The following is a 20,904-nucleotide window of genomic DNA, read 5'->3' as shown; positions in this document are numbered from 1 at the left end:
AGGTAGAGGTGTGTGAGACAGGTGTGAGGTAGAGGTGTGAGGTAGAGGTGTGTGAGACATACTGCTCTCAGGGGAGAAGGCTCTGTAGAGAAGGTAGAAGCCCTTGTGAGTGACAGACTCATCAGAGTGGAAGTGTAGAGAGACGGGAGAGGAGTAGGTTTTCTTTCTGCTGCTGTCAGTCATGGGGTTACACAGCCTGAGACAACACACACCACAGTTAATATGACACACACACACACACACACACACACACACACACACACACACACACACACACACACACACACACACACACACACACACACACACACACACACACACACACACACACACACACACACACACACACACACACACACACACACAGACACATTGTATCTGTCACATGCGTTGAATACAACAGGACCTAGACCTTACAGTGAAACGCTTACTTACAAGCCCTTAAAACCAACAATGCAGTTTTAAGAAAAATACCTACAGAAATAAGAAATAAAAAAGTAACAAATTATTAAAGAGCAGCAGTAAAATAACAATAGCGAGGCTATATACAGGGGGTACCAGTAAAGAGTCAATGTGCGAGGGCACCGGTTAGTCGAGGTAATTGAGGTGATATGTACATGTAGGTAGAGTTTTTAAAGTCACTAAATACATACATACAGTTCATGTAACATGCACACACCACATAGACAGTATTCACATTCACTGTGCAGTATGTCACCAGTACTGCTACCATGGCAACACTTACTTGACCCCTCCAATGTCCAGCCAGTCTTTCTCACAGCCGTCCGAAGACGAAGAGTCCTGGATATTCAACGTCACAATTGTCATGGAGATCAGGTATCCAGGCAACGGCGCCTGAAAGAGACACAACGGAGAGAAGTAGTGGTTCAGATGCAGGAATGTGGAGAGACCTACTGTCAACACACACACACACACACACACACACACACACACACACACACACACACACACACACACACACACACACACACACACACACACACACACACACACACACACACACACACACACTGTGGGTCTCCTGGGGTGTGAGCTCACCCGTATGGTCCAGCTGCAGTCGATGTTTGGGGGATAGTGGGCAGGGTAGTACGGAGAGGACAGAGAGCCATTCCAGGAGGACAGAGAGCCTCCACAACCTACAGGGGGCGACGGTGACACAGACCACACATCAACAGGAGTCTATAGGACAGCTGTACTAGACATAAGACCTATTGTAAAATACAGACGGTATCTTGGTGACTTGTGTTAGCTCCCAGAGCCAAGGCATTGGACTGACATGGTCTTTATTCTAGAATGTCTGTTACAGAGGTGTAATAAAGAACGAAAGAAAGTCGAACACTCTAAATATGCACCCAATAATTGAATTTACAACCAGCGTTTCGGCAAGCAGTGCCATCCCCAGGGTTGTAGTGTGTGGTGATAGAAAATATTTTTTATAACTAAACCAAGATGGACCACAGCCTGTCATGTCAAACGGGAACAAATGAGTCATAGTGGGCAGAGCGAAGCAGGAGCTAGCGAGATCCTATTGGCGCGTTCTAGCATATATTTGCACATTTCCGTTAGGTAACGTCTAGTCTGTGAAGTGCACGTGTGCAATAACTGAATTCTCCCTTCCTTCTGTCTAAAGAACTACATTTTTAGAAAACTTTTTCTGCGAAACTTAGTCCACTCTGTTCATAACAGATTCTAGTTTTGGGAACAGAAAACTGAGATGTTTCATCGATATCAAAATTTGCAGAATGACGGTCAAAATCCATCTCGTTCCATCTTCTCCCACTGCCGGCCGGCACTTGGCTTCCTCTCACTAGAGGAAATGCCAAGCGGATGCTTCATATTTATACATCTGGTGAAATAACTGTCTGTGGTAATAGTGTGTCTTTCCTGCTTTGGGAATGGCCTGGAAGTAGGCCTTGAAGATGGCTCCATCTCTCTGTCTGCTGAAGGAGAAGGTGACCAGCATCACGTTACCAGACGACGTCAGCTTCATTACAGGAGATGAACCAGACACTGGGAGACCACACCACCTGAAATAGACAGATAGAAATGTCACAATACATACAGGCGCGCACGCACCCACGCACGCACGCACCCACCCACCCACGCACCCACGCACGCACGCACCCACCCACGCACCCACGCACGCACGCACGCACCCACGCACGCACCCACGCACCCATGCACCCACCCACCCACGCACCCAATCACGCACCCACCCACGCACGCACGCACCCACCCACCCACCCACCCACCCACGCACCCACGCACGCACGCACCCACCCACCCACCCACGCACCCACGCACACACGCACCCACCCACGCACCCACCCACGCACCCACCCACGCACCCATGCACGCACCCACGCACACACCCACCCACGCACCCACGCACCCACCCACGCACCCACCCACGCACCCATGCAGGCACCCACACACCCACCAACGCACGCACCAACCCACGCACGCACCCACGCACGCACGCACCCACGCACCCACCCACCCACGCACGCACGCATCCACCCACGCACGCACGCATCCACCCACGCACCCACGCACGCACCCACCCACGCACGCACGCACGCACCCACGCGCGCACGCACGGACGCACGCACCCACCCACGCACAGACGCACGCACCCACGCACGCACCCACGCACGCACCCACGCACGCACCCACCCCACGCACGCACCCACCCACGCACGGACGCACCCACCCACCCACACACCCACGCACGCACCCACGCACCAACGCACCCACGTACGGACGCACGCACCCACGCACGCACCCACATACGCACGCACCCACGCACGCACCCACGCACAGACGCACGCACCCACGCACGCACGCACCCACGCACCCACGCACCCCACGCACCCACGCACGCACGCACGCACCCACCCACCCACGCACGCACGGACGCACGCACGCACGCACCCACGCACCCACCCACCCACGCACACACCCACGCACCAACGCACGCACGCACGCATGCACCCACGCACCCACGCATGCACGCTAAATACACAAGAGTGTGAAGGACACCCCTTCAATTTAGTGGAAGTGGCTATTTCAGCCACACCTGTTGCTGATAGGTTTGTAAAATCGAGCACACAGCCATGCAATCTCCATAGACAAGCATTGGCAGTAGAATGGACTTACTGAAGAGCTCGCAGACTTTCAACGTGGCAGTCAGTTCATCAAATTTCTGCCCTGCTAGAGCTGCCCCAGGCAACTGTAAGTGCTGTTATTGTGAAGTGGAAACGTCTAAGAGCAACAATGGCTCAGCCCCGAAGTGGTAGGCCACACCAGCTCACAGAACAGGACCGCCGAGTACTTAACTGCGTAAAAATTGTCTGTCCTCATTGCAACAGTCACTAACAAATTCCAAACTGCCTCTGGAGGCAACGTCAGCACAATAACTGTTCGTCGGGAGCTTCATGAAATGGGTTTCCGTGGCAGAGCTCCATGCACAATGCCAAGCGTCGGCTGGAGTTGTGTAAAGCTTGCCGCCATTTTACTCTGGAGCAGGGTAATTGCGTTCTCTGTAGTGTTGAATCATGCTTCATCATCTGGCAGTCTGACCAACGAATCTGGGTTTGGCGGATGCCAGGAGAACGCTACCTGCCCGAATGCATCGTGCCAACTGAAAAATTTGGTGGAGAAGGAATAATGTTCTGTTCTGTTTGTACCTACCATATTGTATGTATTTGTGTACAGGTTTAGACTATGACTATGATTCAGATGACAAGGCAGATAAAATCAAGAACCCCAACCCCATCCAGAACGCCGCAGCCCGTCTGGTGTTCAACCTTCCCAAGTTCTCTCACGTCACCCCGCTCCTCCGCTCTCTCCACTGGCTTCCAGTTGAAGCTCGCATCCGCTACAAGACCATGGTGCTTGCCTACGGAGCTGTGAGGGGAACGGCACCTCAGTACCTCCAGGCTCTGATCAGGCCCTACACCCAAACAAGGGCACTGCGTTCATCCACCTCTGGCCTGCTCGCCTCCCTACCACTGAGGAAGTACAGTTCCCGCTCAGCCCAGTCAAAACTGTTCGCTGCTCTGGCCCCCCAATGGTGGAACAAACTCCCTCACGACGCCAGGACAGCGGAGTCAATCACCACCTTCCGGAGACACCTGAAACCCCACCTCTTTAAGGAATACCTAGGATAGGATAAAGTAATCCTTCTCACCCCCTTAAAAGACCTAGATGCACTATTGTAAAGTGGCTGTTCCACTGGATGTCATAAGGTGAAAGCACCAATTTGTAAGTCGCTCTGGATAAGAGCGTCTGCTAAATGACTTAAATGTAAATGTAAATGTCTGTTCTGTTTTTAATTTTTCTTGACTGGCCTGCACAGAGCCCTGACCTCAATCCCATCGAACACCTTCGGGATGAATTGGAACACTGACTGCGAGCCAGGCCTAATCATACAACATCAGTGCCCGACCTCACTAATGAATGGAAGCAAGTCCAAGCAGCAATGTTCCAACATCTAATGGAAAGGCATCCCAGAGGAATGGAGGCTGTTATAGTTCATGTATTGTTATATGTCCTACCTGGCGATGATCTTGTTCTGTAGTGGCAACAGGAAGTCGTAGGCAGACAGTTTGTGGGAGGAGCAGCTTCCGGGTGTGGCTCCGTGCAGGGTGAGGACGACCAGACGCACCACATGACCTGACGGGACACGAAGGCGCCACTGGTAGTATGGCTTCTTGGGACTCACCAAGCTCAGGGTACGGTTGTTACCGTACTTCGCATAGAGGTCAAAGGACATTGCTAGGGAGAGGGAAAGATTGGTGGAAGTGTGGGGTTGCTGTCACCAAGGTTGTGGGTTCATACTTTATAGGTCATACCAGGAAGTGTCTTTGGGTGAAGAGTCTTTGGAGTGACCATATCTGTATGTTTATGTTCTAAGAAAGACAATGATTCCTCACCTTGGAATCCCAGCTGCCACTTGCCACTCTGTAGAGAGTTCTGCAGGGAGTTGGGGTTCTTGATTTTATCTGCCTTGTCATCTGAATCATAGTCATAGTCTAAACCTGTACACAAATACATACAATATGGTAGGTACAAAATTGAGTTTTAAATGGCATGAGAAGCAAGAATACACACTAAAGAAAGGATTCTGGGAGCTGTAGTCACAGAGAGACAGAGCGTGAGTGAGAGAGAGAGAGGCAGAAAGGGAGAGAAAGAGAGAGAGAGAGAGAGAGAGAGAGAGAGAGAGAGAGAGATAAAGAGATAAAGAGAGAGACAGAGAAAGAGAGAGAGAGAGAGAGAGAGAGAGAGAGTGAGGGTGAGGGTGAGGGTGAGAGAGAGAAAGAGAGAGCGAGAGAGAGCGAGCGAGAGAGAGAAGTTACAGTACCCAGCAGGTTGAGTGATTCGTCGTCTCTCTCCATGTAATAGCGCTCCTCGTTCTGGCTGTACAGCAGCTTATTGGTGCCAGGGAGACGGCGCTGTACACGCTTTGTACTCCACCGCTGGATCTCCATGGCAACGCCCCCAGGGCCCGAGAACTTACTCCAGTAGAACACGTTCAGTCCATCTGCTCCTTCACTGTCAACACACACACACACACACACACACACACACACACACACACACACACACACACACACACACACACACACACACACACACACACACACACACACACACACACACACACACACACACACACGGAAGCAAACACCGTTACAAAGGGACTACATTACTAACAGTGATTATCTGGTTTCCTGGTGTAGGCTCACATCCAGGGCTCACCTGAAGGCAGTAATTCCTGAGCGTAGGTAGTAGGCGCTCCAGGGAGAGGACTCATACAGCTCTGAGAACTGATCACAACATTGTTATAATGCCATCTCAACGTTGAGAAAAAAACACACATTGGAAAACATACAATGGGATAAACTTTTAACTGAGGAAATGTTCCACTGAATGTGATGTCACAGAGTGACATCACAGCACCAAGACTGAGGTCACAACTGTGTGTGTGTGCATATGTGAGTGTTTTTGAGTACGTCTGTGTATATGTGACACCAGCACACCTGGCGGAACCTGCAACCTGAGAACAAAAGTCCTTCTCTTTTTGTGTGTGTGTGTGGGGGGGTGGGGTGGGGGGGGCATGTAGATGTCTGTGTGCATGTGGATGTGTGCATGTGTGTCTGTGTGTGTCTGTCTGTGCCCATCTGTGTGTGTGACTGGTTTTGTGCAGCACAGAGCTCCATTGTCTCCATACATCCCAGTCAGCCATGTAGAGGTAATGTATATCCTTGATGGTATGGGTCTGTGGCCCCGGGTTTAATCAACAGAGACCTAATATGGTAACAGAGACCAGTATAGCCAAATTACAGCAATTACTGCAGACCTATTAGGACTTTCAACCCTATCAATTAACTCTACCATGTATATTAACCTTTCTCTGTCTAAAGAGTGTATTCATCTCTTCTCTTGTCTTTCAATGCTTTTCACTCTCTCCTTACACTATCTCTGTGAGTCCTGATCCTTCCTTTCAATCAGTCTCCGCAGTTTCCCTCTCTCTTTGTCTCCACCGCTGCACCTAAATCCATCTTCCTCACCCTGTCCCAACCTGATCTCTCTCTCTCCTTCCTCACCCTGTCCCAACCTGATCTCTCTCTCTCCTTCCTCACCCTGTCCCAACCTGATCTCTCTCTCCTTCCTCACCCTGTCCCAACCTGATCTCTCTCTCTCCTTCCTCACCCTGTCCCAACCTGATCTCTCTCTCTCCTTCCTCACCCTGTCCCAACCTGATCTCTCTCTCCTTCCTCACCCTGTCCCAACCTGATCTCTCTCTCTCCTTCCTCACCCTGTCCCAACCTGATCTCTCTCTCCTTCCTCACCCTGTCCCAACCTTATCTCTCTCTCCTTCCTCACCCTGTCCCAACCTGATCTCTCTCTCTCTCCTTCCTCACCCTGTCCCAACCTGATCTCTCTCTCTCTCCTTCCTCACCCTGACCCAACCTGATCTCTCTCTCCTTCCTCACCCTGTCCCAACCTGATCTCTCTCTCCTTCCTCACCCTGTCCCAACCTGATCTCTCTCTCCTTCCTCACCCTGTCCCAACCTGATCTCTCTCTCTCTCCTTCCTCACCCTGTCCCAACCTGATCTCTCTCTCCTTCCTCACCCTGTCCCAACCTGATCTCTCTCTCCTTCCTCACCCTGTCCCAACCTGATCTCTCTCTCCTTCCTCACCCTGTCCCAACCTGATCTCTCTCTCCTTCCTCACTCTGTCCCAACCTGATCTCTCTCTCCTTCCTCACCCTGTCCCAACCTGATCTCTCTCTCCTTCCTCACCCTGTCCCAACCTGATCTCTCTCTCCTTCCTCACCCTGTCCCAACCTGATCTCTCTCTCCTTCCTCACCCTGTCCCAACCTGATCTCTCTCTCTCTCATTCCTCACCCTGTCCCAACCTGATCTCTCTCTCCTTCCTCACCCTGTCCCAACCTGATCTCTCTCTCTCTCATTCCTCACCCTGTCCCAACCTGATCTCTCTCTCCTTCCTCACCCTGTCCCAACCTGATCTCTCTCTCTCATTCCTCACCCTGTCCCAACCTGATCTCTCTCTCTCTTCCTCACCCTGTCCCAACCTGATCTCTCTCTCCTTCCTCACCCTGTCCCAACCTGATCTCTCTCTCTTCCTCACCCTGTCCCAACCTGATCTCTCTCTCCTTCCTCACCCTGTCCCAACCTGATCTCTCTCTCTCATTCCTCACCCTGTCCCAACCTGATCTCTCTCTCCTTCCTCACCCTGTCCCAACCTGATCTCTCTCTCTCTCATTCCTCACCCTGTCCCAACCTGATCTCTCTCTCCTTCCTCACCCTGTCCCAACCTGATCTCTCTCTCTCTCATTCCTCACCCTGTCCCAACCTGATCTCTCTCTCTCCTTCCTCACCCTGTCCCAACCTGATCTCTCTCTCTCTCTCTCTCCCTCTCTCTCTCTCTCACTCCTCACCCTATCCCAACCTGATCTCTCTCTCTCTCATTCCTCACCCTGTCCCAACCTGATCTCTCTCTCTCCTTCCTCACCCTGTCCCAACCTGATCTCTCTCTCTCCTTCCTCACCCTGTCCCAACCTGATCTCTCTCTCCTTCCTCACCCTGTCCCAACCTGATCTCTCTCTCTCCTTCCTCACCCTGTCCCAACCTGATCTCTCTCTCCTTCCTCACCCTGTCCCAACCTGATCTCTCTCTCTCTCATTCCTCACCCTGTCCCAACCTGATCTCTCTCTCTCCTTCCTCACCCTGTCCCAACCTGATCTCTCTCTCTCTCTCCCTCTCTCTCTCTCTCTCACTCCTCACCCTATCCCAACCTGATCTCTCTCTCTCTCACTCCTCACCCTTTCCCAACCTGATCTCTCTCTCTCTCACTCCTCACCCTATCCCAACCTGATCTCTCTCTCTCTCATTCCTCACCCTATCTCAACCTGATCTCTCTCTCTCTCACTCCTCACCCTATCCCAACCTGATCTCTCTCTCTCTCTCTCTCACTCCTCACCCTATCCCAACCTGATCTCTCTCTCTCTATCTCTCCTTCCTCACCCTGTCCCAACCTGATCTCTCTCTCACTCCTCACCCTGTCCCAACCTGATCTCTCTCTCTCTCTCTCTCCTTCCTCACCCTATCCCAACCTGATCTCTCTCTCTCTCTCTCTCCTTCCTCACCCTTATCCCAACCTGATCTCTCTCTCTCTCTCTCACTCCTCACCCTGTCCCAACCTGATCTCTCGATCTCTCTCTCACTCCTCACCCTGTCCCAACCTGATCTCTCTCTCTCTCCTTCCTCACCCTATCCCAACCTGATCTCTCTCTCTCTCTCTCTCCTTCCTCACCCTTATCCCAACCTGATCTCTCGATCTCTCTCTCACTCCTCACCCTGTCCCAACCTGATCTCTCTCTCTCTCTCTCCTTCCTCACCCTTATCCCAACCTGATCTCTCTCTCTCTCTCTCACTCCTCACCCTGTCCCAACCTGATCTCTCGATCTCTCTCTCACTCCTCACCCTGTCCCAACCTGATCTCTCTCTCTCTCTCCTTCCTCACCCTATCCCAACCTGATCTCTCTCTCTCTCTCTCCTTCCTCACCCTTATCCCAACCTGATCTCTCGATCTCTCTCTCACTCCTCACCCTGTCCCAACCTGATCTCTCTCTCTCTCTCTCCTTCCTCACCCTATCCCAACCTGATCTCTCTCTCTCTCTCTCCTTCCTCACCCTTATCCCAACCTGATCTATCTCTCTCTCTCACTCCTCACCCTGTCCCAAACTGATCTCTCTCTCTCTCTCACTCCTCACCCTGTCCCAACCTGATCTCTCTCTCTCTCTCACTCCTCACCCTGTCCCAACCTGATCTCTCTCTCTCTCTCTCACTCCTCACCCTGTCCCAACCTGATCTCTCTCTCTCTCTCTCTCTCGCTCACTCCTCACCCCTTCCCTCGAATCCTCCTTTCGTCTTCCTCTCTCTTCATCTCTTACTCTATCACGCCTCCCCTCCTTCCCCTCCCTCCTCCCAACCCCTTCCCCTCCCAATCTCTCAGTCTGGCTGTGTGGGGCTCCTGTCTCTCTCAATTCAATTTCAATTTAAGGGCTTTATTGGCATGGGAAACATATGTTTACATTGTAATGACTATACTGCATAAGGTTTTGTAACAATGTGCAAATAGTTATAGTACAAAAGGGAAATTAATAAGCATAAATATGGGTTGTATTTACAATGGTGATTGTTCTTCACTGGCTGCCCTTTTCTTGTGTGCAACAGGTCATAAATCTTGCTGCTGTGATGTCACACTGTGATATTTCACCCAGTAGATATGGGAGTTTATCAAAATTGCATTTGTTTTTGATGTTCTTGTGGGTCTGTGCGATCGGAGGAAAAGATGTGTCTCTAATATGGTCATACATTTGGCAGGAGGTTAGGAAGTGCAGCTCAGTTTCCACCTCATTTTGTGGGCAGTGTGCACATAGCCTGTCTTCTCTTGAGATCCATGTCTGCCTACGGCGGCCTTTCTCAATAGCAAGGCTATGCTCACTGAGTCTGTACATAGTCAAAGCTTTCCTTAAGTTTGGGTCAGTCACAGTGGTCAGGTATTCTGCCACTGTGTACTCTCTGTTTAAGGCCAAATAGCATTCTTGTTTGCTCAGTTTTTTTGTCAATTCTTTCCAATGTGTCAAGTAATTATTTGTATTTGTATTTGTGCTCATGGCAGCTGAACCTTTTTTGGAACACCATTATTTTGTCTTACTGAGATGTACTGTCAGGGCCCAGGTCTGACAGAGTCTGTGCGGAAGATCTAGGTGCTGCTGTAGGCCCTCCTTGGTTGGTGACAGAAGCACCAGATCATCAGCAAACAGTAGACATTTGACTTCAGATTGTAGTAGGGTGAGGCCGGGTGCTGCAGACTGTTCTTGTGCCCTCACGAATTCGTTGATATATATGTTGAAGAGTGTGTGGCTTAAGCTGTATCCCTGTCTCACCCCACGGCCTTGTGGAATGAAATGTGTGTGTTTTTTGCCCATTTTAACTGCACAATTTTTATTTGTCTATGTTTTGGTCGCTCTCTCTCTCTCTCTCTCTCTGACAAAGCAAATGGAATAGACAATAAACAAGGGAAACATTAGTAAACATGAAAAGAGTATTGACATTTCAAATGCTATATAATTGGCTATGTGCAGTGTTGTAACAATGTGCAAGTAGTTGCAGTAAGAAAGGGAAAATAAATGAACAGAAAACGGCCACAAATCTTGGTTTTTCGCCTAACAGATATGGGAATTTATCAATGTTCGATTTGTTTTCAAATTCTTTGCGGGTCTGTGTGATCTGTGGGAAATATGTATCTCTAATGTGGTCATACATTTGGCAGGAGGTTAGGAAGTGCAGCTCAGTTCTCTCTCTCTCTCTTTCTGTGTGGTGTGGCGGTAGTGAGACACAGAGTAGCTGATTGTGTGAAAGCCAGATAGACAATGTTTTTATTGAGGGCCTGCTCTTCCTCTCACTCCAGCTACTTGGGCCCTGCGGTTCTCACAAACGCTGGGCTTGTCCTCGCTGCTGAAAAGGGCCTGGTCTCTAGGGGCCTCAGACCTCAGCGCCCCAGGACTCACACACACACACAGACCTGGGCTCCTGTTACACACCCGCTTTACATTTAACACTGAGACACAGAGAAGGAGGGGGAGAAAGGGAGGAAGGGATATGGGGGAGAGAAGCTGGGTGCTTATATTTGTCCTGTTTCACACATGTACAAGGGGAGAGAGAGACGGGAGAGAAGGGAAGAAGGAAGAGGGGAGAGAGAGACCAGCAGCCTTCAGGAGTAGAATTAGTACCACAGCATTCTTTAAAGTGCCAAATAGATGCATATCATTCAGGAGTATGCTCTAAAATGACACAGGTAGGGAGGTTCTAGAAACACTAGGGTTCTAGACTTGATATGTTCTAATCTGAGTGTACAAAACATTAGGAACACCTACACTTTCCAGGTGAACGCTATGGTCCCTTATTTATGTCACTTGTTAAATCCATTTCAATCAGTGTAGCTGAAGGGGAGGAGACAGGTTAAATAAGGATTTTTAAGCCTTGAGACAATTGAGACATGGATTGTGTATGTGTGCCATTCAGAGGGTGAATGGACAAGACAAAAGACTTAAGTGTCTTTGAACAGGGTATGGTAGTAGGTGCCTGGCTCACGGGTTTGAGTGTGTCAAGAACTTCAACGCTCAACAGTTTCCTGTGTGTATCAAGAATGGTCCACCACCCAAAGAATATCCGGCCAACTTGACACAACTGTGGGAAGCATTGGAGTCAACATGGGCTAACAGCACTGTGGAACGCTTTCGATAACTTGTAGTCCATGCCCCAATGGATTGAAGCTGTTCTGTGGGCAAAACGGTGTGTAACTCAATATTAGAAACGTGTTCCTAATGTTTTGTACCATCAGTGTATTTATGAGAGAGAGGAGAAAAAGAGAGAAGTATTATCTCAGAGCATCACAAGACAGGAAAAGACAGGGAAGGACAGGACAGGACAGGACAGGGCAGGACAGGGCAGATAGACCATAACACTTACATAAAGGCTTAGAGCCTGAGCCCGAAGGCGGAACTGTGGAGAGGCGGGGTCAGTCAGGTCCAATGAGAAGCTAATGTTGGGAAACTCCACGCTGCCACCAAGGTAAAACACTGAAGGGGGTGGAGCTTGAAGGAAAACACATTATTGTTATGCTTTTTAGCCAGTAGTCCTGAAAGTAGCTCACAAGCCAAAAATGGTCCCCCGAAAATTGCATACTGCGTGACATACGTGCATATGTAGGTACCACATCACTGCTCTCACTCTCGCTCTGCTGTGGGTGCATCATGTGCCTCTTGCTAGCTGTCACTTATATGGCGAGGGGTTCGAAGCTCACTGATTGAACTTGAATTGCTAGGTGGCTGGCCCACCTGGGGGAAATGGCGCAGCACAGCTTCCAGATAAACAGTTGCTTTCAAACTAAGGATTTCACGGCTAATTGAGGTAAAACAGTAATTCTGTTCACAGATTATGCACATATGAACTACAGATTATGCACACCCAGCCCAAAGCGGGAGGTTTAAAAAATACTAGTCACCAAAGATCCAGAGCATGTCTTTAAATAATTGAAGCATCATTTCTAAGACAATATATAAAAAAGGGAGGGTTTGTGTCGAAACCCAGAGTCTGCGCGCGTACACACACACACACACACACACACACACACACACACACACACACACACACACACACACACACACACACACACACACACACACACACACACACACACACACACACACACACACACACACACACACAAACGTGCTTACTGCTTACTTACATGTAAAGAAATGGAGACTCAGTGCAATGGCGGCAGTGAAGGGCAGGAGGGGTAGTAGGACCCCCAGAGCCCACCTCCTCCTTCCCACATAGATGGGTCCTCTGCCTCCCTGGTCCCCCTGGCCTCCCTTGTCCCCCTGGTCCTTCCAGTCGCTCTGAGCCTTGGACTCCGTGGGGGGGCTAAGTGACTGGGTGGGCTCTGTAATGACCCCCTATATCAGATACAAACCTGCTTCACTTATTCACATCACAACACCCCCCATCTCTCTTTGTGTGTGAGTAGACCTCTCTCTTTGTGTGTGAGTAGACCTCTCTCTTTGTGTGTGAGTAGACCTCTCTCTTTGTGTGTGAGTAGACCTCTCTCTTTGTGTGTGAGTAGACCTCTCTCTTTGTGTGTGAGTAGACCTCTCTCTTTGTGTGTGAGTAGACCTCTCTCTTTGTGTGTGAGTAGACCTCTCTCTTTGTGTGTGAGTAGGCCTCTCTCTTTGTGTGTGAGTAGGCTTCTCTCTTTGTGTGTGAGTAGGCTTCTCTCTTTGTGTGTGCGTAGGGCTCTCTCTTTGTGTGTGAGTAGGCCTCTCTCTTTGTGTGTGAGTAGGCCTCTCTCTTTGTGTGTGAGTAGACCTCTCTCTTTGTGTGTGAGTAGACCTCTCTCTTTGTGTGTGAGTAGACCTCTCTCTTTGTGTGTGAGTAGGCCTCTCTCTTTGTGTGTGAGTAGACCTCTCTCTTTGTGTGTGAGTAGGCCTCTCTCTTTGTGTGTGAGTAGGCTTCTCTCTTTGTGTGTGCGTAGGCCTCTCTCTTTGTGTGTGAGTAGGCCTCTCTCTTTGTGTGCGAGTAGGCCTCTCTCTTTGTGTGTGAGTAGGCCTCTCTCTTTGTGTGTGAGTAGACCTCTCTCTTTGTGTGTGAGTAGGCTTCTCTCTTTGTGTGTGAGTAGACCTCTCTCTTTGTGTGTGAGTAGACCTCTCTCTTTGTGTGTGAGTAGACCTCTCTCTTTGTGTGTGAGTAGACCTCTCTCTTTGTGTGTGAGTAGGCTTCTCTCTTTGTGTGTGAGTAGACCTCTCTCTTTGTGTGTGAGTAGGCCTCTCTCTTTGTGTGTGAGTAGGCTTCTCTCTTTGTGTGTGAGTAGGCTTCTCTTTGTGTGTGCGTAGGCCTCTCTCTTTGTGTGCGAGTAGGCCTCTCTCATTGTGTGCGAGTAGGCTATATCAGGTAGCATGTAGCCTAGTGGTTAGAGCGTTAGGCCAGTAACCAAAAGGTTGCTAGATTGAATCCTCGAGCCGACAAGGTAAAAAATCTGTCGTTCTGCCCCTGGACAAGGCAGTTAACCCACTGTTCCTAGGCCATCATTATAAATAAGAATTTGTTCTTAACTGACTTGCCTAGAAAATAAGAAAATATGTCTGTATGGTCTCTCTCGCACTCCCTCTCTGTCTCAGCATATTTAGTTTCTGCCAGTCCCCAACCACCGGATGTGCCGGTTTTCAGGGAAAATGGAAATAGAACCCATAACACAAGTTCCTCTTTTGGACATTAATAACAAGGTGACACCAAAGATCATGGATATACTGACAAGATACTTTTCTATCCGCTCTAACAATGGTAGTCGTTGTCCACAAAGCGGCACGGCGGACTGTCTAACTCCCACCTATCTTTTCTTTGGATTGGTGAATACATCTCGTTACTTTTTGCACTATTCGATGAGGTTTGTTGACGTCAACTGCCTGTATTCAATGGAGAGAGATGCTATGCTACTAGCCTCATGCCATGAACATGCATAGCCATCTGGAGACAACTTCGATATGAAGTATTTTTACTCAAAGTTGTGGGGATGTCATATCAGTACACTCATAACAACGTAAGAATTACGAAACGTATATTAAATCAAATAAACCTCTGTAGCAAAAAGCCATACATGTTTTTGTTGACCAAATTCGACACTCTCTCACAGAGCCCCACAGTGGATGTGTCATAATACCCATAAAACCAAGCGGTCAAACAGGGAAAGTGTTCCAATCGTTTTTCCACCATTCATTTGTTGAATTTGGCTGTGTTTCGTGTAGGCTGACCCTGGCATGATGTTTTGATAACTGTGTAAATCTCTCTTGGACAAGGTGACTTTTATCAATATATTCGTCTCTATCTACTTTCGGATTTGAAAATGCGAATTAGCATAAAAGTAGACATCATGCAAGACTACAACTCCCTGCTAGCTCCTACACGCCATCTCTAGCTGAGACCTTTTCTTACAGCTATTGTGTCAATTTAAAACTTGCACAAGACAATTTACAGAATTGTCAATTTAAAGAAATGTAGCTCATTTATTCATTACTAAATTTAGCTAATTTATTCATTACTAAATTTAGCTAACATTAGATAGTTAATCAAGAGATTCTTCCCTTTGCCTTGATTCGGCAGTCTCATCCAGATCATCATGGCATTTGTAGTTCTTTATGATAGCGATATTAGCAGCTAGAAAGCACTTCATTTTTGAGGGGTAAATACCTTGTCCTAGAGAGATTTAAACAATTATCAAAATGTCACGCCAGGGTAAGCCTACACGAAACACAGCCATTATTTGAAGTTTATTAAATCCCCAATGGGAAAAATGAATGGTGGAAAAATTATTGGAATAATTTCTTTGTTTGACCGCTAGGTTTTATGGGTATTATAACTCATACTGTGGTAGCCTATAGACCTCCATAGAAAAACTCCTTGCTTGGTTGGTGGGAGACAGTTGGGCCTCTCTCTTTACCTCTTCCTCTCTGGCCACACTCCATCTTAACTCCTCTACATTTACAGGATTGGTTGAACAGTTTAGAAGTCAACCTCCACCCCCGTTTTTTATTCTCATCAAGATCAGTATGTAGGGGATCTAGTTTCAGCCATTTATTTTATGCCTGCTACATTAGGTTAGAGCATATTCAAGTGATGGGTCAGCATTACAAAGGTTTAACAGGCCACATAGTCAATAAAAATAATAATTAAAAACATAATTTATCTTACATGTAGGCCTACCCAGTACCCACCTTTCCATTCCACCATGTAGCCTACTGTTTACTTAGCGCAGTAGGGTAAACACTAAACACATACCTAAATCAAGTTACCCGAGAGCGACAACAGCAGCGAACCGTCCTTTGTTTCTGAAGGAATTGAAGTAAAACATTTGGCGTCTTGGCAGGATTCCCCAAGGGAGCACACAAAGCGTGGCTCCAGGGGTCTGCTTTCCCACGGCCTTGCGCAGCAGTGTCAGCACTGAATCAAGCGGCGTCCTCTGACGGACATTCATGAGAGTGAGAACCAGATATCCCTAGAGACTGATTTTACAATTAAGATGAACCAGAACTAAGTGGGGAAAGTTGGCGACCGACTCAAAACCATTACCGGTGAGCCAGCACATCCAATTATAACAGCAGATCCAATTGAAACAATTTATAACAGCTAAAAGTAGACCTAATATGATGAAAGGGTAAATTGATAAAAACCTATACCTGAGAAGACTGTTGCTTTGATTGTGCAGCCTGAACAGCATCCCTTTGTCTCCCCTTGTCTGTGCGAACAGGGTGAAAAGTGCAGTGAGTGCTGAAGCCATCTCTCTTACCTGTGCAGGTGAACCAACAGCAGAACAATGTCCATATCCCGAGACACTGTAAACCTCACAAGTTCTGCTTTTAGGGAAAGTCCTCATGGCACTGTCCCGTTTGGCTCCGTGGCGGCGATATGCAATGATACCCCAGGCATAGAAATTACAGAGGGAGGAGATCCTTTTTGCGACCCTAAAGTTCCTTTGAAAAAGCGCAGAAACCGGACCTGAGCGGGTCGGATGCGGCGGGAGCATTCACTCACTCACTCCCCCATATACCTGTGCGAGCAGGTGTCACACGGAGCCCCAGCATGCAGTGCGGCACAATGGGACCACTATGAAAGAGTACAATCCACACAACCATCCGTGCGACAGAAATTGGGGGCAAACTTGCTCCCCCGCGTGCCTGGCTGGACAAAAGAATGTTTGATGCCACTGTGTGTAAGGTATTACAAAAATGGAAACTTGGCTGCCATGTCCGTGGGTGTTACATAGGGCTCTGTGGAACCACAATAACCTGTAATCATTGGCCAGACAGTGTAACAAGACAGATCGAAATTTACTGGGGGTTTATGAGCCAGGTCCAACTCGCGGTGTCATAAAAATATATCGCCCTCCCCCAACGTTACAAATATTATCACATGACCCTCCCCTTGTGCTGTAAATACAAATGTGCACATCCTCCCCAGTCATAGACTTGACCAAAAAATGATTAGTGACAAGTAATGACTTTAGCAACTTGGTGTTTATGTGGATGTCACTTGACCACTTCAGCATGGTTTTGTGGGACAGTCGATGCCACGCTAGGCTACAGCCCAGAAGGTTGAGGAGCTCTCTTCTCCCTGTCTGTTTCATTACTTCACAATCAGAGCGGGTTGCAGACAGTAATCAGCTAGGAGGAAATCAGATTAACATTCTGATGCCATATTTGTAATTATATAAAATACATGCAATGAATTTCACAAACAGGTTTCTGTGTCAATGCACCACACAACACAACCAATGAGCAACGCTGCATACATATTACCGACTTGGAGCATTTCATCATGGTTTGCATTTTCCACACCACAATCAAATAGAGCATGTCGATCTTGACAAACAGAAATAACATCCCTCCCTACTCATATACGAAGGTTTGGCTTGACAATCTCCAAATGTCATTAAACTTTTTATTGTTTTGTAATAGATGTCTCTTTCCATTCATCGCATGGCAGGTGGGCAGTTTGGACCCTGGAAAAAATATAAGAGTGTCGTAGATGAACATGTGCAGGTAGCCTACAGGAGACTTTTGAAGTAGCCTGATCAGATTAACACATTGTGACTGGTTGTGTTTATGCCACACATAAATTAAATGACAAATGGAATATCTACATAGGCGTACAGAAGCCCATTATCAGCAACCATCACTCCTGTGTTCCAATGACACCTTGTGTTAGCTAATCCAAGTTTATCATTTTATGTTAGCACAGCTGAAAACTGTGGTACTGATTAAAGAAGCAATAAAACTGGCCTTCTTTAGAAGAGTTGAGTATCTGGAGCATCAGCATTTGTGGGTTCGATTACAGGCTTAAAATGGCCAGAAACAAAGAACTGGAGCTCGGCCCCAGTGATGTACTGGGCTGTCCGCACCAACCTCTGTAGCGGCTAGATGTTTTTAACTTAACCAAGATAGAGCACAGCCCATCGTTTCAAATGGAAACAAATGAGTCATAGTGGGCAGATCAAGCAAGCAGGTGGGCAGAACCAAGCACGAGCTAGCAATATCCTATTGGCACATTTGTAGCATGCCAGTAGGGTCTTGCTAGTTGGTTTTAGTATATGTGTGTAATAACTCAATTAATTTTTGCACTCCTAAACACTACTTTGGAAAAGGGTAAAGTCTACAAAACTTAGTCCACTCTGTCCGTAACAGATTCTAGTTTTGGGAACAGAAAACTACATCGATGTGGATGGGGGTTTGCTCTCCCCTCTTTCTCCTATAGTCCTACAGCCTTTTGGTCTTACTGAAGTTGAGGGAGGTTGTTGTCCTGGCACAACACTGCTAAGTCTCTGACTTCCCTGTAGGCTGACTCATCGCCGTCAGTGATCAGGCCTACCATGTCGTGTCAACAGGAAACTTGATGGTGTTGGAGTTGTTTGCGGCCATGCAGTGTGGGTGAACAGGGAGTACAGGAGGGGACTAAGCCCACACCCCCGAGGGTTCCCCTTGTTGAGGTACACTGTGGCGGAAGTGTTATTGCCTACCCTCACCACCTGGGGCCAGCCTTTCAGGATGTCTAGGATCCAGTCGCAGAGGGAGGGGTTCATTCCCAGGGTCCATAGCTTGGTGATGAGCTTTTCGGGGAACAGGGTGTTGAACACTGAGCTGTAGTCTATGAACACCATTCTCACATAGTTTTTTCCTCTTTTGTCCAGGTGGGAGAGGGCAGTATGAAGTGCAACTGAGATTGTGTCATCTGTGGATCTGTCGGGACGATATGTGAATTGGAGTGGGTCTAGGATGTCTAGATGATGGTGTTGATGTGTGTCATGACCAGTCTTTCAAAGCACTTCATAATTACAGTTGTGAGTGCTACAGGGCGATAGTTATTTAGGCAGTTTACCTTGGAGGTCAATGCTGATCATCTTGAAACATTTTGGGATTACAGACTTGGACAAGGAGAGATTGGAAATGTCTGAGGACACCTGCCAGCTGGTCTGTGCATGCTTTGAGAGCGTGCCCTGGTATTTTGTCTGGCCTGTTAACCTGTTTAACTTTTTGTGGCTGGGGGGCAGTACTGAGTAGCTTGGATGAATAAGGTTCCCAATGTAAACGGCCTACTCCTCAGTCTCAGTTGCTAATATATGTATATTATTATTAGTGTTGGATAGACAACACTCTAAAGTTTCTAAAACTGTTTGAATGATGTCTGTGAGTATAACAGAACTCATATGACAAGCAAAATCCTGAGGAGAAATCAAAACAGGAAGTGAGATAATGAAATCCCCTTGAGATATGAATGATGTTGCACTGCCTAGGGATTCCACTAGATGTCAACCATCAATAGAAATTATAATGAGGCTTCTATGTTGTTGTGGGAGTGAATGAGAGCAGAATATATCAGCTGTCCATCAAGCAGCCATTTTGTGATTGCGCTTTTTCCTCATGGTACCCACTTGCGTTCCATGGCTCACGAAGACTAGAAAGAATACTCCGGTTGGAACTTTATTGAAGCTATATGTTAAAAACATCCTAATGATTGATTCTGTACTTAGTTTGAAATGTTTCTTCAACCGCTAATATCACTTTTTGAAGTTTTTGTCCGATATAATGCTGACCAGAATTAGCGTTTGGATATGTATACCAAACGCTCTAACAAAAGAAGGTATTTGGACATAAATAACAGACATTTTCGAACAAAACAAACATTTGTTGTGGACCTGGGATTCCTGGAGTGCTTTCTGATGTAGATCATCAAAGGTAAGGGAATATTTATCATGTAATTTCTTGATTATGTTGACGCCATCTTCGCTATATTCCTCAAAGAGAGCATAAAAGGCATTTAGCTCGTTTGGGAGTTCTTTATTGCTGGGCAACTCATGGCTGGGTTTCCCTTTGTAATCTGGTATCGTCTGCAAGCCCTGCCACATACAACGAGTGTCGTAGCCGGTGTCATAGGATTCCACCTTCCTCCTATACTGTCCTTTTGCATGTTTGTAGCGGAACTTCTTGTGTGCGTCCATGTCATTGGATATGTTCTTATAGTCACTGTGGGGACGACATCCTCTATGCACTTATTGATGAAGCCTGTGACTGTTGTGGTAAACTCCTCAATGTTATCGAATGAATCCCGGAACATATCCCAGTCTGTACTAGCAAAACAGTCTTGTAGCCTCGCGTCTGCTTCGTTCGACCACTTCCGTGCATCATTGGTACTTCCTGTTTGAGCTTTTGTTTATAAACAGGAAGGAATCAAAATAAATCACACATCCCTCAAAACCAAAAAGTAAGCTAGACAACCCTCCCCTATTTTGGACCAGCCCCCCCACCCCAGTACATTTTGAACTGTCTCTTAGAACCTCTATAAGGATTTATGAGTTACAAAGTTGTAGCCTTATAAATGACAAATAGCGTACTCGACATTAAGGGGGAAATTTAGTCTCCGAGAAGCAGTTTTTTCATGGAATATTTATTGTTGAAAGTGATGACTCAACAACATATCGGTTACTGTTACATAGAGTACAGTATATAGCTGAGCCAGTGTAGCCCAGGCAGCAGCCATGGATGTGCAACATCCTAAATTGTCAGAAAATGCAAAAATGGTGGAAAGTGGTGGAAAATTGTTTCATGACGAAAGTATACATATTTCCCCGTTTTCTCTGCCTTCTCTTCATTAAAGGGGCGGCAGGGTAGCCTAGTGGTTAGATCGTTGGACTAGTAACCGGAAGGTTGCAAGTTCAAACCCCCGAGCTGACAAGA

The 20,904-nt window shown here is 47.6% G+C and overlaps 1 protein-coding gene across 1 annotated transcript in view; it reads right to left on the bottom strand.

Annotated features, from left to right (window-relative positions):
- The window catches only part of LOC115104943 (suppressor of tumorigenicity 14 protein homolog), a 28,431-nt gene extending 11,800 nt beyond the window's left edge, over positions 1-16,631 (bottom strand). Inside the window, exons 1-11 of the mRNA XM_029626373.2 lie at positions 16,464-16,631; positions 12,873-13,083; positions 12,092-12,216; positions 5,785-5,852; positions 5,387-5,577; positions 4,959-5,063; positions 4,581-4,800; positions 1,908-2,048; positions 1,060-1,159; positions 746-855; positions 63-196 (exon numbers count right to left, since the gene is read on the bottom strand). Of these exons, the coding sequence (XP_029482233.1) occupies positions 63-196; positions 746-855; positions 1,060-1,159; positions 1,908-2,048; positions 4,581-4,800; positions 4,959-5,063; positions 5,387-5,577; positions 5,785-5,852; positions 12,092-12,216; positions 12,873-13,083; positions 16,464-16,550 (1,492 nt within the window). The 5' untranslated portion in view covers positions 16,551-16,631. The remainder of the gene's footprint in view (positions 1-62; positions 197-745; positions 856-1,059; positions 1,160-1,907; positions 2,049-4,580; positions 4,801-4,958; positions 5,064-5,386; positions 5,578-5,784; positions 5,853-12,091; positions 12,217-12,872; positions 13,084-16,463) is intronic.
- Between the last annotated feature and the right edge of the window lie 4,273 nt (positions 16,632-20,904).

The sequence above is a fragment of the Oncorhynchus nerka genome, linkage group LG22 (assembly GCF_034236695.1).
Source record: "Oncorhynchus nerka isolate Pitt River linkage group LG22, Oner_Uvic_2.0, whole genome shotgun sequence".
Taxonomy (NCBI): domain Eukaryota; kingdom Metazoa; phylum Chordata; class Actinopteri; order Salmoniformes; family Salmonidae; genus Oncorhynchus; species Oncorhynchus nerka.
Note: the sequence above shows the minus strand (reverse complement) of the source record. Positions and strands in the feature narration are given on the sequence as shown.